At 45.5% G+C, this 17,976-nt stretch overlaps 1 protein-coding gene across 2 annotated transcripts; it reads left to right on the forward strand.

The window, feature by feature from the left end:
• Window positions 1–15,765: 15,765 nt before the first annotated feature.
• Window positions 15,766–17,261, forward strand: LOC114443800 (E3 ubiquitin-protein ligase MARCH3-like). 2 transcript variants are annotated; one of them, XM_028418127.1, is made up of 4 exons: window positions 15,766–16,073; window positions 16,198–16,402; window positions 16,493–16,706; window positions 16,897–17,029. In XM_028418127.1, the coding sequence occupies exons 1-4, from the start codon at window positions 15,847–15,849 to the stop codon at window positions 16,929–16,931; spliced, it is 681 nt and encodes a 226-aa protein (XP_028273928.1). In that variant the 5' UTR covers window positions 15,766–15,846; the 3' UTR covers window positions 16,932–17,029. The 2 variants fall into 2 exon arrangements, with proteins under 2 accessions (XP_028273928.1, XP_028273926.1); XM_028418125.1 differs by having other exon boundaries at window positions 15,768–16,073; window positions 16,493–16,702; window positions 16,897–17,261.
• Window positions 17,262–17,976: the final 715 nt, after the last annotated feature.

Consider the following 17,976-nt stretch of genomic DNA (forward strand, 5'->3'; position numbering starts at 1 on the left):
GTCTCATATCTTTCCCATAACAAGATTATAGTTATAGCAACGAGTCCGATTACTCCTGCTACGGCTACCATCCTCTTATGTGCTGGGGTCAACACCATTTTTCAACATTCCTAAGACTCCTCCTAAATCACCTGCCCAGAGTGGTGGACAATCTTCACCGGGTTTGAGACGACAGCAACCTATGGTTACGGCCCCCTTTGTAGTCGGCCTTTGCTCTGGAGGTGCCTGTTTTGAGAAGTCACTAATCTACGCCAAATACCACAGCACTAACACTACAATACAGAGGATGATAGCAACTGCCTGCGCTATAATCACAAAAGTTATTTTACTCATGTTTAATTATTTTCTTACAATGAGACAAATGAACCCAAGTACTCCTTTCTGCAACCTTCACTGCTGTGCCAGTTGTTAAAAGTACCTGATACGGGCCTTCCCACTTAGGTGAATGCCAATGTTTCTTCTTTATACTTTTTATCAGGACCCAGTCTCCTGGCTCTACTAGCTGGTCATCCTGTGGGAGCACAGAGGATGTATCATCGTTATCAGTCTGATTAAACACCTGTTTCCGTTGCTCCAGCATTTTTCTCATGTAGTCAGCTAAAGTACTTTCATCATCAGTTTCCCACACATTTTGAAAGAAAGGCAATCTGTAAGGTCTGCCAAACAGAATTTCATAAGGTGTTAGTCCATTTGTACTTGTAATGTTTATGTACAACTTTACTAAATCTAAGCATTTAGTCCATGGTCTGTTTGTCTCTTCCATACATTTTTTAAGTCTATTTTTTATTGTTCCATTCATTCTCTCTACCAACCCTGCGCTCTGTGGATGATAAGCACAATGGTGTTTTAGATCTATACAAAACATTTTGCCTATGTTAGAGATTAGTTGATTTACAAAATGAGAACCGTTGTCACTGTAGATTTTTTCTGGAATCCCATAGCGAGGAATAATGTCTTTACACAAAGCTTTCGCTACCGTTAGTGCGTCTGGGTTTTTGGTAGGAAATAGTTCAATCCATTTTGAAAAAGAATCAATTATGACTAAACAGTATTTTTTACCTTCACTTTTGTTTAGTTCTATGAAATCCATGTGTATGTGCTGGAACGGATAATTAGGTTTTGGAAACTGTCCTCTTCTTGGTCTCAAATTGCCTTGAGCATTATGTTTTGCACATATCAAACATGCTCTGCAAAAATTTTTTGAATAGGAATTGAATCCATATGTTGTGTACTTTCTGGCTACCAAGCTCAACATCCCCCCTGTGGAGACATGTGTTTGCCCATGGCTCCATATAGCGGCCCATTTATATAGATTTTTTGGTAGGATTGGTTTATTTTCTGGTCATGTGTATATTCCCTCTTTTAGTTGTGCCCCCTTTCGTTTCCACTGTTCCAGCTCTTGGTTGGGTGATTGTTGTTGCATATCACGTAGTATGTCATGGTTTAAGCTAGTGTCTGACATACTGAAAACATGGATTTCACCCTGCGCGGCTTGTTTTGCTGTTTTGTCTGCAAATGCATTTCCTCTAGAAACAGGGTCAGTCCCGTTTGTGTGTGCTGCACATTTGCATATGGCTAATTGTTTCGGCAAATTTATAGCCTGTAGCAGTTCTGAAAGAAGTTTTGCATGCGTTACTGGTTTTCCCGTAGATGTTATCATGCCTCTATTTTTCCAATGTTGCGCAAATGTATGAGTTGTTGCATATGCGTATTGGCTGTCAGTGTAAATTGTTGCTATTTTGTCTTTCATTAATTTACAAGCTTCAGTGAGAGCTACTAATTCTGCTGCTTGTGCAGAAAAATGTTGAGGGAGTGCCTCTGCTCTCAAAACCTTATCTTGTGTTACGACAGCATAGCCTGTCTTTGTTTTTCCTTTATCATCCTTTTTAGAAGAACCGTCAACAAACAGTGTGTGTCCCTGCTGTAAAGGAATATCCTTTAAGTCTGCTCTGCTCTTAGCTGTCTGCTCTGATAGAGATTCACAGTCATGAGGCTCCCCCTCCCCTTCCGTGGGCACGAGTGTAGCCGGGTTAAGCACTGTGCACCGTTCTATTTTTAGATGTGGTTGTGAGAGTAAAATGGACATGCAGGATAAATGTCTGGCCGGGGAGAGAAAAGTCATTTTGGTTTGCAATAATAAGGCAGACACAGCATGAGGGACTTTTAAAAGTAACGGATGAAAAAGTACAATGTCTGCACTTGAAATTACAGCTAATGACGCAGCGATCACTGCTCTCACGCAATGAGGCAATGCACATGCTACAGCATCCAACTTTGTCGAGTAGTAGGCAATTGGCCTGAGTTTATTTCCATGCATTTGTGTCAAAACTGAGGTCATGAAATATCCTTTACAATCTACCATTTGCACAAACTCCTTTTGGTAGTCTGGTAAGGCCAATGTGCAGCTGCTTACCATGGCCTGTTTTAAATTGCACAGAGCATTTTCAGCTTCAATCGTCCACTTAAGGCTGTCAGACATTTTCAATTCTTCCTTATACATCAAAGACTGCAATGGTGCAGTTAATTCTGCATAATTCGGCACCCAACTTCGGCAATAATTAGTCAAACCTAAAAATGACATCATCTGCTTTTTTGTTAGTGGCTTGGGTGCTTGTAGAATTGCAGCTTTTCTCTCCTCCAGTATTGTTCTCCCCCCTGTACATAACTGGTGTCCTAAATATTTTACTTTTTCCTGACAGAACTGTAGTTTGCTTTTGTTTACTTTATGGCCCTCTTGTGCCAAATGTTTTAACAATGCAATCGTGTCCGTTTTACAGCCTGCCTCTGTTTCTGACGCCACGAGAATGTCATCTACATAAGTAAGCAATTGACTCTTACTTGGAGGTTCAAAAGTGGAAAGACTAGAAGCAATTACTTGTGAATAGATAGTTGGACTTTCACAATAACCTTGAGGCAACCTGGTGTATGTGTATCTTTTCCCTTTGAAAGTAAATGCAAACCAGAATTGGCTATCTTTATGCACTGGTACCGAAAAGAATGCATTGCTTATGTCTATCACAGTAAAATATTTAGCTTTTGGATTCAGTGAATTTAATAGTGTATGTGGGTCTGCTACACATGGAGACCTCTGAATTACTGCATTATTCACTGCTATCAAATCCTGAACCATCCTCCACCCTGTAGATGGAGGCGCCTTTTTCACTGGAAAAATAGGCGTGTTCACTGGGGAGTCTGCGCATTCTATCAATACACCTGCTTTCTTTAAATCCTCAATTACCGGTTCTATTCCTTCCATTGCATCAGGCTTTAAAGGATACTGTTTTATTCTAGGACGATGTTCTGTTTTGGGCCTGATTATTACCGGTTGTGCTCGTTTCACTAGTCCTACATCCGTGGGTCCTTGTGACCATAGTTCAGAGGGAACTTGTTTCAATAAATTCTCCTGCTCATCAGTGAAGAAAATGTATCACTTTTCAGTTTCAGCCAAATGTACTCCTGCTTGGACAGTCACAGTCCAGAATAATGCTTTTCTGGTCAGTTCAGTTGAATCACTATACCAGGTGTTTACACCTGTTGCTGTCCAATCACACGCTTTCTCTCCTCTATTCACTAGCTGTCCGAGATCTCTCCATCTAGCATGTGTGTGTTTACATAGAGAGATGTGCATGTGGTTCCAGTGTTGTCTGTACAAAGTTTTAACTTGATCTGGTACAGTGACTGCAGCTGCAGCATTTGCTATACCATCAGAATACAAGTACGTCACTGTCACTTTAGCAGGTGTGACTTTATCCAAACGTTCTTTATACTTAGGATCAACGTGGTCAGTGTACCACATGGTGATATGCAAATCATTTGGTGACATTTGATCCTGAACCTGCCTCACCGCTCCTTTCCCTTCATTCATAAGAGAATCTCCCATAGAAATGGGTTGCCTGTTAGGAACGTCAAGTGTATAGTAGTAATTAGGTTTCCCTGTCCCTTGCACTACATATACTTCATCTGGTTTTTGTCTGATCATTTTTAATCCTTCAGGTGTTGGTACAATGGCTAGGCCTAGAGAAACTAAGGCATCTCTTCCAAGCAAATTTACTGGACATTCTGGCAGCCACAAAACTGATAGCTGACATGATTTTCCTTTCGGGTCTCTAAGCCATATAGGTTCTGTTTCTTGGACCATTTTAATAGCACCTTGTGCTGATCGTACAGTAGAATAATTAGGGCCCAATGAAAGGTGCGGTAGCTTTTCTCTAATTGTGGTCCTGCACGCTCCAGTGTCACAAAGAAATTTAACTGGAGTGCCTTGTACCATTATAGTGATCTCTGGCCTTATTTTCTCCTCAAAAAACAAATCCTCTAGATTTAACACTTCCTCTCCTTCATCAACCTCTTCCTCAGGTTCTCCTTCTAACTGTGTATGTTCTAGTCATGCTGTCCCGTGACTGTGGGGGGAGGGATTGCTTCTGCAATCTCTCGCTATGTGGCCTTCCTTTCCGCATGACCAGCACGCTCTGGGGTTATCAGTTGAGCGTGATCCAAAACCTCCTCTGCCTCTGGCCCTACCGCGTCCGCGACCTCGACCTCTGGCTTGTTGATAAAACACAGCTGGCTCTTCTTCTTCCTGATAGAAGACCAACTCCTTTTTTCCTTTTTTGCTGCTAATGACTTTCTCCGCATGCAGGGCATGATTTACATACTCTGCGAGTGTTCCCCCGCTCATGCCTATATAATGACGATTTACCCACCCACTAATCTCTGGTAGTGAGCCTGAGTGTAAAGCGTTTTTTAGCTGTTGTTTATAAGCTCCATCATCAGCGTCATCCATCACTAGACCACTGTGCGCTCTAAAAATTTTCTCCATCCTTACTCTGTACTCCTCAAACGGCTCCTCTGGCTTTTGTTTACACCTTCCAATTTCAGTGTAATTTGCTCTCCTTCTATATCTGTTTCTGATCCGATCTAAAAGCGGATTCACATTTCTATTTAATTCCCCACTCTCAGGAGGATGAATCTGGTTTTGTGCATCAGTAGGGGAATAATTTCCTTTTACATAAAACCAGTCAGGACCTGTTAAGGTCATCCAAATTTGCTGAACTTCTGCTCCATTTAAATGATATGATTGTCGCAGATTTTCCATTTGTGTGATGCATTCCTCAACATCCTCCTTAGGGTGCGGAATCCCCTCAACTGCTTTTTTAACATCACTTTGAGTCCAAGTTCTGAATACTCTAATCACCTCTCTCTCACCCTCCTGGCCTGCGCGTGGATTAGGTAATTCTATTAGAGGGAAAACATCTGTGTCTTCTCTCTCTTGTGAGAAATCAGGTATTTTTGGTTTCGGAGAAAACATATTTTGTATTCCGGTTGTTAAGCCTTTTGACCAGTCTCCTACACGGCCTTTTGAACGGGTCAGCATTGTGTGTGGAGTTTCAAATACAGGAGGTGCGTAGCTGGGCTGTGAAATTGCATTTGCAAGAGGTGTGTATTTGGGTGGCCCCCCTGGTGGCCCCGCTGCTATGTCTGTGTCTGGAGCGGAGACCTCAGCCTGTTGTTGCAACAGCTGTCTAGCCTCTGCATATGGCCCACTAAATTCATCATCCTCCTTCCTGTGAAACATCAATGTCTGTTTCTCTCCTACACTGTCACTGCCTGCTGCCCCTTTTTTCTTTTTCTCATCCCTCTCCCGTCTCGCCTTCCTCTCACCCTCCTCACGCTGTCCTGCTATTTTGATCCAGACCTGCGTGTGTTCATAACCTTCTTTTTTCAATTTATTTTTATCATCTTTACATTTGATCCTAATTTTGAGTTGTAGGTCTTTTACATCAGTAGTTGATAGTTTACCATTAAAACTATACTTTTTTATCCAACGACCTAACGGTTCTATCGCGGCCTCATCTGCCTTTTGAACTATTTTCCAATCTTTACAAGTTAACTCATCAATTAACTTTTGTCGGGTTTTGCTTTGCCCCTTCCCCATTTTGATCTAGATGTTGGATCCAGTGGGTCTTAATACCTGCTGTATTCTATCACTGGATTTCTTTCAACAAGATGGCAATCAATAACCTTTTGTGGTAAAACTCACTTCAACCTTTTCAGGTGGAGTTTTCTTGCCTACATGCATCCACAAAGGCTCACCATTTGAGTCTTGTTGTTTTATATGAAATATAATTACCTAGTGGTAATTATGTTTCCATTCACACATTCACTTTCACACCTTTTTGTTCGAACGTGCACTTCACTTTTTACTTTTAATTTTAACACAGTTGCCAAACAGGTTCCGCTGACCTACGTAGAATTTAACTAGTCGTTTTAAACTAGGGGAGTCTACCCTCCTGCGGACTTTTTTACTTGACCTGATAGAGTCTAGAATTGTCAGGGTTTTATTCACTTTTTCAACACACAGAGGATCTCACTATCCTCTTGTCACTTCTTTAACACACAGAGGATCTCACTATCCTCTTGTACTTCTTATCTTTTACTGCGCGCGTCTTTCACACATTCCCCCTTTTTAAGGAAATCTATACTCACACTCGTCTGTGTCTCCTGGACTTTCCGTCAACCATCGGACCCCAGCCCACGAGGGAGGGACCAGTCCCGGAAAGGGTCTCAAGCAGTGGCCACTGTCTTTCTCTGGATCTCACCTCGTCCGCTGGGATCGTCAGGTATCTTGGAATCCGGCTCGAAGGACCAATTAAATGTTAGGTTCAAACCCCAAACATTTGTATTACACAACCTGTACAAAAGAGACACAGAGAGTTAGATATCTTTTTACTTGCAAGGAGAGTGACCAGAGACTGCTCAGTTACAATCTCCCACGCCACTCTGAAGCAGCTCTGGGTTCTCCAAGCCTTTTATTAGTTGGGAACGCCCTAATACATAGTTTACTAAGGGACAAAGGGTTCATGCATCACAAATCTTAGTTTCGTTTTACGATGTCCTTGAACATCTTCAACAAGCTCTGTGTGAAAGTGTGTGTGTGTCATCTTCGGCCTCTGTTCTTTCTCCAGTCTTGACCTGTTGTAAAGTGGTTAAGCTGCACATACCATGCTGTATAGACATGTCAAAGTTCAACTAGAGTAAGCATACCTTCAAACATAAACACTCATGTGATTTAGGTTAACTCAAATAGAAGCATAAATCAACAGGTTAAATGATACTACACACAGCAAGATACTTAAATCATTAGGCACACATAAAGAGTAAGATGTAACTCATATAACGACGTAAGATGTAACTCATATAATGAAGTAAAAGTAGGATAACTTATGTACATTGATTCCAACAGCAGGTTTACTTGTAGTTCCTAGGATTCATAGAAGTAGAATGGGAGGACGAGCTTTCAGCTATCAGGCACCACTATTATGGAACCAGTTACCAATCTGGGTCCGAGAGGCAGACACTGCCTCCACCTTTAAGACTAGACTTAAAACTTTTCTGTTTAGTAAGGCGTACAGTTAGCCTTAGACCTAGTGTGTAGCACAGCTATGCTGCTCTAGGCCTACGTTGTCGGGGGGCACAAACATGATCCACTGAGCAGTTTCCCTCTCACCCTCTAACCTCTCCTTTTCTCTCCTTAGTCTGGCTCACACTGGTCTCAAGACCTGGATGATGACCTGCAGTCCGGCCCGTGAAGTCTCTCTTGCTTTACGTTGTCGGGGGGCACAAACATGATCCACTGAGCAGTTACCCTCTCACCCTCTAACCTCTCCTTTTCTCTCCTTAGTCTGGCTCACACTGGTCTCAAGACCTGGATGATGACCTGCAGTCCGGCCCGTGAAGTCTCTCTTGCTCTACGTTGTCGGGGGGCACAAACACGATCCTCTGAACACCCTCTGACCTCTCCTCCACTCTCCTTAGTCTGGATCATACTGGGTAATATCGTCTCATAATCTGTGTTAACTGTCTTCCTTGTAGTTCTGTGCCTCGCTCTCGCTCTCTCTCTTTGCAGGTCTCAAGACCTGCATACTGACCTGCAGTCTCTCCTGTGCTCATCGACTTCACTAGCCCCTGCTGCTCATCTTTACTATCAAATTACTATTCCTACTTATGGACCGACGATATATATAGATATCATTACAATATATCACTGTTTCATCTTGCTGTCATGTTTGCTCTGTACTGTATCATGTTTGTATCATGTTTGCTCCTCTCTCTCTCTCTCTCTCTCTCTCTTTCTCCTTCATCCTCTCTCTCTCTCTCTCTCTCTCTCTCCCTCATCCTCTCTGACTAGCAGCAGGACTGGTTCCCCCTTAAGTTGACGGGTCCTGCTCAAGGTTTCTTCCTCTTAAAGGGAGTTTTTCCTTGCCACAGTGCTCTTAGGGGGGTTCCTGTGAAGCGCTTTGAGACAATGTCTGATTGTAATATGCGCTATATAAATAAAACTGAATTGAATTGAATTGAATTGAATCACCTTCCTGGCCGAAACAGTTCCCATGGTAGCCCCCTGGGTCAGAAACCCTGGGCTCTTCCACTGGCGCAGAGCCAGTGAGCAGTCCACAGAAACCCTCACCCGTCGATGACCATCTCGGAGAGGATCTAGGCCAAGGGAGGCTACCCAACGCTGAGGCCCTCTCATGTACAGGCGTCCCAGGGGTATCACCACCACAGACGAGGCCATCAGGCCTAACAGCCTCTGACACTGTCTGAGTGTGACTGTGTTGCCCCTGTGAAACAGTGCAAGGCATCCTTTCATTGCCACCACCCTGTCCTGAGACAGGAAAACTCTGCCTTGGAGAGAGTCCAAAGTCAGGCCTATGAAGGTGATGCACTGAGAAGGTGTCAACATGCTTTTTTCCATATTCAGGCGAAACCCCAAACTCACCAGATGTTCCCTGAGAACATCTGTATGGTGGGCCGCCTCTCGGGGTGTAGAGGCTGCGACAAGCCAGTCGTCTATGTAAGTGGCCACGCGGATGCCTCTCTCCCTGAGTGGGGCTACAGCTGCCTCTGTGCAAATCATCCCTTTGAAATGAGGTGGAACGGCTCTGAATTGAAGTCTGTAACCCTTCTGAACGGTTCTCAACACCCATTCTGACCGTGTGCAGGCCGCCCAATTCTCTGTGTGCAGAGAAAGCGGGCTGACCGGCAACTCTGTCATATGTGGTACGTTGGCGCCCTCTTGAGGTCGAGGTGCGTAACACCCAACGCCCATCCGCCCCGGTGACTCCTGCCTGCTGCATGGAGGTGCCCGGGCGGACCGCGTCACAGCCGCGGGGATGTTGGTCCCCGCGGGCTGTGTTATAGCAGAGAAGATAGTTGTGTGTCTTAACATATCTTTTTTCTGCATTTTTTTCATAGTCATAGTCAACAGCGCCCTCGGCTCTCTGCCTGGATGCGCATTGGACTGTTTTATTACAGAGTGCAAGACAGAAGTGCTTGTGCAACACTGAGAATGCTGTCTGTGTTTGTTGGGCACTCGAACGTGAACACCGGCCCAAGTGCTGCACTCTATGCGGGCAACGTCCCGCAGAACCCGCTCTGGAACTGAGCTGGAGAAGGGCAGGGCGACCCGTTGGGGGGGCAGCCTGGGTCGGCCCTCCACCTGGGGAGAAGCGGTCAGGCCTGCCGCTTCCTCTTCCTCACCGTCGCGGTAGCGGGTTGAGGTGGTGGAGCGGCTTGCCGAGCATGGGGAGACTGCTTCCTAGCCCATGGGTTGCCGGCGCTTTTAGGGGCTGGAGGGGCTGCCTGCGTCTTGGACACCTTGGGGATCCGATAAGCAGGAGCCGGGTGAGAGACAGCCTGAGCATATGACTGACGCGAAGTGCCGGGAGTAACAGGTGGAGCCCTCCTCGGCAGGCAAAGTTTCAGCGCCTCATCATCTCTCTTTTTCTCCTCACATCTCTTCTGCATGGAGGCAACAGCCGAGCCGAAGAGCCCATGAGGGACGACCGGAGTGTCGAGGAGCTCCTCTTTCTCCTTAGTCGTGAGGTTGGTGAGCCCCAGCCAGCGCGCTCTCTCTTGCAGGACCATAAGACCCATGGCTCTTCCCGTGGCTTGGATAGCCACCTTGTGGAGGCGAAGGACGTGGTCCGTAATGACGCAGATTTCTTCCCACAGGGAGTTATCTGGTTTAGCCGTCATGTCCTCCTCTAATTCCGCCTGGTGGCCGTCAGGATAGAGGAGGCGTTGAGAGCTCTGGCCGACAGAGCCGCCGCCTTATAACACTTGTCAGTGAGGCTGGACTGAAAGCGGTCTGTCTTGGAGGGAAAAGATGAAACCGAGGAGGACAGGGACGTCTTCGGGTGAAGGTGTGTCGCTACCAGCGGCTCAATGGGAGGTATTTGGCGGATGCCGTTAGCCTCCATCCCCTCGCAATCCAACAGGGAGCTCCCCGAGATGGGGTGTTTCTCGCTGTATGGTTTAGCTTTCCACGTAGCCGCTATCTCATCAAGCAGCTCTGGGAAAATTGGCAGCACTTGTTTCCCCGTCTTCTTTGCTTTGGGCAGCTTCTTGCCATCAAAGCGAGACCTGACTTCCTCGGCTTGAACCGTGGGCCACGGGATGTTGAGCCTTACAGCGGCACGTTTGCACATGTCCTGCATGTCGAGATCCAGGGGAGAAAGCGCCGAAGGGATTTCTCCCATCGCGACGCCCGGCTTTGCAGCCCCGCCGGTGACGCTGAAGTTAGTTTCTTCTTCGTCACCGTCTGATAACAGGAGCTCGGAGTCGGCAGACTCTCCCTCCTCGTCATCAGCGTCTCGTCTCGGGTCGACACGGATAAGGCTCTCCCATCCCTCCTCTGACGGGAAACAGGAGTCTGCAGTCTGGTTAACTGCGTCTGCCCAACTCAGCCCGGGCGGCAGCGCTTCAGCCGCCCCACCCGACATATCCACCCCGCCTTGCGGCGAGGCTGTCTCCGACAGCAGTGGGTCACCGCCGGACAAACTAGCCTGGCGAGCTAGCAGCGGGGTTGTTAGCCGTGGCCATGACTAGCATAGGGTTCAAGGGCGCTAGCGTTAGCTTGTGCAGCTACTGGTTGTGTTCAGGGAAATATGGCTATTTTCCTGGCTAGCCTGTGATGAGGTATCGCTACCTGCTGTGGGTATTATTAGCGTGAGCTGTATAGTGGTATTGCTACCTACAGACGATGCTAACGCACCCGCTGTTAGCAGAAGTATCGCTACTTCGGCTGTGACAAGTATTGCTACTTGAGGCAAGAGTATTTCTACTTTCACCGATAGCGTGGAATAGTATTTCTACTATTCTTCAGCTGTGAAGCAACCGTGTCGTGTGGGACCAAGCGCCCGGTGACCGAGTTTTCACTCGAATCAGTGGGCAGTTTAGCTAGGCACCCAGTAACACAGTTGTCATCAGGCTTCTGTGAGAAGCGAGAAGAGGTGTTTGAATGGCGACTGAAGCTATGTCAGCCTATTATATAGGAGGAGGGCGGTCCCTCCTGACATAGACGTCACTGATACCAGCCCCAAGGGCTGGTGTAGTGTAATTAAAGCTTCTGTCGGGATCACGCAGGGGGCGTTCTCCCATAGTGAGACACGAAACGAATGCTATGAAAGAGAACGTAGGCCTACATGAATTGTGGTATAAACTGCTAATTGATGTTAAGTGGAGTAAAAAGTCACAGCTAAAAGTAATTGTTCGGAAAGTTACGCTGACGTATGACAACATGATGATGCTAATGCTATCTCTCATGTTGATAACAACACGTTGCTTGGTTTCAAAACTGTAGGCAGGAGACGAGAAAATGCATTTTGTAAACATTCGAAACCTACGTCACAGTCCTATGATCTTCGGGCTCAACAGTTGGTTTCTTCTACGAGCAAGAAGCATCTTTTTCTACGAAGAAAAGCGGTGAAAACGAGACCTGATCTTCACTTAAGGAGTCAGTCATAGCAGACCATCGGCACTGAGCACCCGGTGAGAACTCACACACACTTTGAGCTAGTTTGGCCTTCGTAAGAGCTAAATAACAACATACTGAAATGCCGTTCATATAATATATTTATTGGTGTTTGTGTGTAAAATTGTTCGCTAAGGTAGCGGTAAGTTAAAATGCCCACAGCCTCTTATTAAGGGAGGCTGAAGATAAGTTTTCTATTACTGTGTGTCACAGACACGGACAGTCCATCTAAATCCGGACGACTTCAGGGACGTCAGTCAGACATGGACCTCATCGCAGAGCTTGAGCATGTTGTGCGGGGACTGGAGCGGGCTGAGGTGCACCCAACTTTTGACGAGGACTTGCAGGACATCCTCTACTCACCCCTTCCTTTTCTTCCTCCTGCTGCCGCTGCTGCATCCTGTGTCCACCCTCAGGGACAAGCTGGTCCTGTGTTTGAGCAGCAAACTCCACCAGCAGGATACCAGCACTGTCAGGCAGGGACAGCTAGCCAGGGACAGGTAAGACCCTGAGCACAGATCAGGGATTTATGTCATCAAAAGTTTATCCAGAAACTATGCTGGCTGCTAAAGGCCGGAAGACAGGACAGATTCAATCAAGTAACTCTGTTCTGTGAAGTATGCTGACTGTTCACACTGCTCACATGTTATATGTTGATCTTTGAAATGAGGGTGTGTATTACAGCTTCCCTCTCTCTCTCTACACCACCTGCAGGATCTGTATGACATGTCTGTGTGTGACACAGTTCCTCCTGCAACACCAGTAAGACCCTGTTTAACCACACACTCAGCTCATGTGTGAATGACAGACAGATGTCAGCAGCACAACATGTCTAATCACCTGTTCTCTGTGCATCTGCAGGCTGAGAGTGAACAGTGGATAAATCCCTCTCACACCTTCCAGGGGGACTTTTATGAGCTGCTGGGTTTCTCACCTGATTCTCCACCCGTAAGCTAACCGCACACATTCTTGATCGATGATCACACACCCACAGAGGCTCATTTTTGACAGCATGTGATTATTTACACAGTTTCATTTTATAAAAAGAGGGTAAATCCCCCCTGGTGGACAGATGACAGCAGCACAACATGTCTAATCACATTCTGTGTTCTCTCCCCAGTTTAACGGACCAGTTGACATCGCCGCCCCGTATTCTGTCATCGAACCGTGAGTAATTCATAAAAACCTGACGGAGCTTCTGCTACCTGCGTTGCCTTCTAATCTCAGAGTCTGTTCATGTAGGAGCAGACAGGTGGCCTATGAGCTGGTGGCTCCATCACACACTGTTACTTCTCCTCTCACCAGCACATCAAACTAAGTTTATCATTATTTGGGTGTAATTCGCCTAAACAGCTGCCAAAGATAGATTCTTGTGTCCTCATTGTGGTAGATTTGTTTTTCCTTTTAGAAAGAGAAGGAGTGAGGAGGAAGAGGATGGCCAAGGAAGGGCGACCATATGTAAAAAATCATTACATGACCTCCTATACCCGTCCCCTCCTCCTCTTCCTCCTGCTGCATCCTATGCCCAACCTCAGGGACAAGGTTGTTTTGTGTTAGAGCAGCAAACTCCACCAGCTGCTGCTCCCGTCTTCCCTCAGCCAGGATACCAGCACTGTCAGGCAGGGACAGCTAGCCAGGGACAGGTAAGACACTGAGCACAGATCAGGGATTTATGTCATCAAAACTTTATCCAGAAACTATGCTGGCTGCTAAAGGCTGGAAGACAGGACAGATTCAATCAAGTAACTCTGTTCTGTGAAGTATGCGGACTGTTCACACTGCTCACATGTTATATGTTGATCTTTGAAATGAGGGTGTGTATTACAGCTTCCCTCTCTCTCTCTACACCACCTGCAGGATCTGTATGACATGTCTGTGTGTGACACAGCAGCAGCAGCGGCTTATGCTCCTCCTGCAACACCAGTAAGACCCTGTTTAACCACACACTCAGCTCATGTGTGAATGACAGACAGATGACAGCAGCACAACATGTCTAATCACGTTCTGTGTTCTCTCCCCAGTTTAACGGACCAGTTGACATCGCCGCCCCGTATTTTGTCATCGAACTGTGAGTAAATCATACAAATCTAACAGCTTCTGCTATCTGCGTTGCCTTCTAATCTCAGAGTCTGTTCATATAGGAGCAGACAGGTGGCCTACGAGCTGGTGGCTCCACCACACACCTCTCCTCTCACCAGCAAATCAAAGTAAGTTTGTCATTATTTGGGTGTAATTCACCTAAACAGCTGCCAAAGATAAATAGTTGTGTCCTCATTGTGGTATATTTGCTTTTCCTTTTAGAAAGAGACGGCGTGAGGGGGAAGAGGATGGACGACCTTACGTCAAGAAGCCCCGAAATGCGTTCATCATCTTTCTGCAGGAACAGAGGCCAAAGGTCCTGGCAGAAAAGACCTTTAAAAACAGCGCAGCTGTGAACGCATTCGTGGGACAGACAGTGAGTGTGTTTTTTATCCTACAGCCATACATGTATGTCACAGCTTTATCATCTCTAGAGAGCAAATCTGTTTAATCACATGAGCAGTAAACAAAGCCACATTTAAAGTTCCACATGTAAGAATCAGGCACCAATGTTTAGCAAAATACTGTGTGTTTGTGTGTATATATTATTATGTAATTGATCAATGATATAAACCTATGTATTGTGTCAGTGTGGACTGCAGTTCACATACCGACACACAGGTGTCAGTATTAGCAAAGCTTTTCTGACTCTTCCATGTAGAACATGAACTGTGAATCTGTGTATATTTAGCAAATCCAGAGTTGGATGTTGAAGGTTTACACTTGTGTTTGTGTGTGTCAGTGCACGTGGTGCTGATGTTGTATTGTTATCTGTCTACAGTGGAACTCGATGTCACCAGAAGATCAGTCCCCGTATTACACACTGGCTGCAGCAGAGAAACACTTTCATGCTCTGCAATACCCTGAGTGGTCCACCAGCGACAACTATGTATGTACAGTTTGCATCACTACTCCACAGTCTTTGCAAAGAGTTTTTTATCAGCTGAAATCCAACAGAATGTGTTTGATTTTAGGGCAAAAAGAAGAGGAGAGACAGAAGGCGAGCTCCAGCCACAGGTAAGTCACATGCTAAATGTGGTGAGTATAAGATGAGAGTTCATGTCAAAGTTGTGACGACTGATCATGTTGTGTGTGTTCCTCTGCAGCAAAACCTGAAAATGAGACGCGGCCTCCAGCCTCCCCTGCAGCCGGCGCTCCTAACGCTCAGGACTCAGCAGAAAACCTGCTGCGGTTTGTTATGATGCTGAATGTTCCCCTTTCTTAAGAGTCTCAGAGACCTAATGTATATACGTATATAACATTTCTGCACAGTTTTTTTGTTTATTTTTGCATTTTATAATTTTCTTTTAATATTGAATATTTTTATATTTTGTTTTATTTTCGTAGTTTTTGTTAAGTAACACATTTTGTAATGTATTCCTGAAAATGTATTTATCTGAATTTGTATGTATATATGTATATTTCAAAATAATACACCTATGACCCAATCCCATTGACTATTTTTCCCTGTGTTTTTTCCTGTGTCCCTCCACCATGACTACTACCCACTGGGTGAGTGGGGCAGTGGTTGAAAGATTCCCGGCATCATTAGTGCCTGTTGATGGATTTCACATCTCCCTGTGCTGTAAACATCGTTTACAAAATCATTTCTATTATAGGATACCGCTGCTCAAAAACAATCATGTTCACATTACTGTCTAAAATAAGAGATAGCTAACAGCAGTCATCAATGACTGCAACCTAGATTAATAAGTATTGATTTTGGGCCCACAGCTGTTAATGTGTGTCCACAGTTGTCCCTTCATAGGACAGTATGTTCTGAGTGTTTGTGTGTGTCAGTGTGTGTGCATGCGTGTGATAGCTCGCCTCTGTACAGCATCTATTACATTCAAAATTGTGACTATTACATATGACCTCGCTCGCCCCTGTAGATGGAAGATGCCCAGTAAGACCGTCGATGCGTGCTCAGCATTCCACTGTCTGCCACAACAATGACCAGTCACTGCACATTGTTGCCAGAAGTTTTGCCAAACCAGTGCCTGTCTGCCCATGTGAGTTTCCAGCCTGAGCAGGACACTGGTGAGCCACCTCTCCCAGGTAAAACCATGGAGGAGTGCAGTGTGTCCACCGGTGATCAGCCTCAGTATTACACACAGGTGTCAACCAAGCTCGATGCTAACCTGATGTCTTCAGGGATGGATGCTTGCACCAAGCAGCGGTATGTGTTTCAATAATTTTATTTCAAAGATTCACAACAGTCAGCCTGTACCTGTGTGGTGTTATAGCAGCTATAAATGACACATTGACACTGTAACATAGCATCTTGTTGTTCTCATCCTCAGTGGTGTGCCAGAGAACCCCATGTGCCGTATCTGTCACGACAGTGGAGCCCAGGAGGAGCTGCTGTCCCCCTGTGAATGTTCTGGGACCCTGGCTACTATCCACCGCAGCTGCCTAGAACACTGGCTGTCTGCCTCAGGGACCAGTTACTGTGAGCTCTGCCACTACCAGTTCACTGTGCAGAGAAAGTCCAGGCCACTGCTCGAGGTACAGAACAGTCTGGGAAGCTACACTATAATCCATTCTTTTACACTTGATGGAGAAACTGAATGTTTTGCTTTAATCTTATTGGTGCAGTGGCTGCAGAACCCAGGTCTCCGCCAAGAGAAGCGCACACTGTTTGGTGACATGGTGTGCTTCCTGCTCATCACTCCTCTTGCCACTATCTCCGGCTGGCTCTGCCTTCGTGGTGCTATAGATCATCTTCACTTCTCCAGCCGGCTGGAGGCTGTGGGGCTCATCACACTGACTGTGGCTCTTTTTACCATTTATCTCTTCTGGACTCTGGTTGGTATGCTGAGGCGTGTGTGTGGGTGACATGGGAGGGACACTTGTTGTGGTCCTATAATGTGGCAGTTTGATCAGTGAAATGACGATTCAGATCATAAGATAAGATAAGATAAAACTTTATTAATCCCGAAGGAAATTCTTGTGCCAGAGGTATCATCATGACATCCTCATGTTCTCTGTGTGCTCCCCAGGTGTCTCTCAGGTATCACTGTCGACTGTACAGTGAGTGGCGTCAGTCTAATCAGAAGGTGGTCCTCCTCCTCCCCAGATCACACAGCGAAGGATCAGCGCTGCAGTCTTTACAGGGCTGCCAGCGAGGGAAGCAGCTGTCCAAAGAGTCCATCGTCTGAGCACAGTCAAGCTCTGATCCAGACTCCTTTTCTCCTCTTTTTTTCTTTGCACTTTAAAGCTCAGCTCAAGCTGATGTCACGCGTGTGAAAAGTAAGATTCTCTGAGCAGCACTTCTCAAACTTACAGTAAATACAACGATACTGCCAGCAGATGGAACAGCCATCTTGGCTCCTGATGAGAAATGGACTGTTTTGTGGTCAAACATTTTGGTGTTAACAGGTTTACACATAAATAGCTCTTAATGATGGAGACATTTTTGCCCTAATATTGCTTCAAGAAGGTTTTAGTAAATTCTTGCTTTGTGAGGCAGAAAGATGTTGTTAATCCCAAATAATTAGACTGTTCCTTTAACAATGACTGTTGTACTGTAGACACCTACATGAACCAACAGGCCAACATACACAGAGGAAACAAAGTGAACGATGTTTGATGTGAAGTTGGTTCAACTGTGAGACTCACATGCCTCAACTGAATTCAAGCACAGCCTTACAGCCCCCTCTAGGGACAGCTGTATTTCAGTGTGATCAGTGTTTGTTCCTATGTCCTGATTTTTGGCACTTTTATTGATGATAACCAAAGGTTTTTTTAATTATACTTGTTTGTGCGTTAATGTAAAAATAAAGAAATAAATTCATTGTCAAGAGAAGTTCAGTTATTGGCAGGTTTTCTTTACTTGTTTTACATCAGTCCTGGACATTTTTTATACATTGACATAATGTAATAACAATGGATTCACATACAATTGGCAACAAACAATAAGAAGGCTACAAATCCACATAGAAGTATATTCACAGGTCTCATTAAATCTGTAGCCCTCTGTGAGCTTCAGCTTCTCATTAAACACGTCATCCAGTTTCCACGTGACTGCACTGACCAATTGTAAAATCCCAATTTCAGTAGCGGCAAACCAATGTTCACCG

This window comes from Parambassis ranga, chromosome 12, assembly GCF_900634625.1.
Source record: "Parambassis ranga chromosome 12, fParRan2.1, whole genome shotgun sequence".
Taxonomy (NCBI): domain Eukaryota; kingdom Metazoa; phylum Chordata; class Actinopteri; family Ambassidae; genus Parambassis; species Parambassis ranga.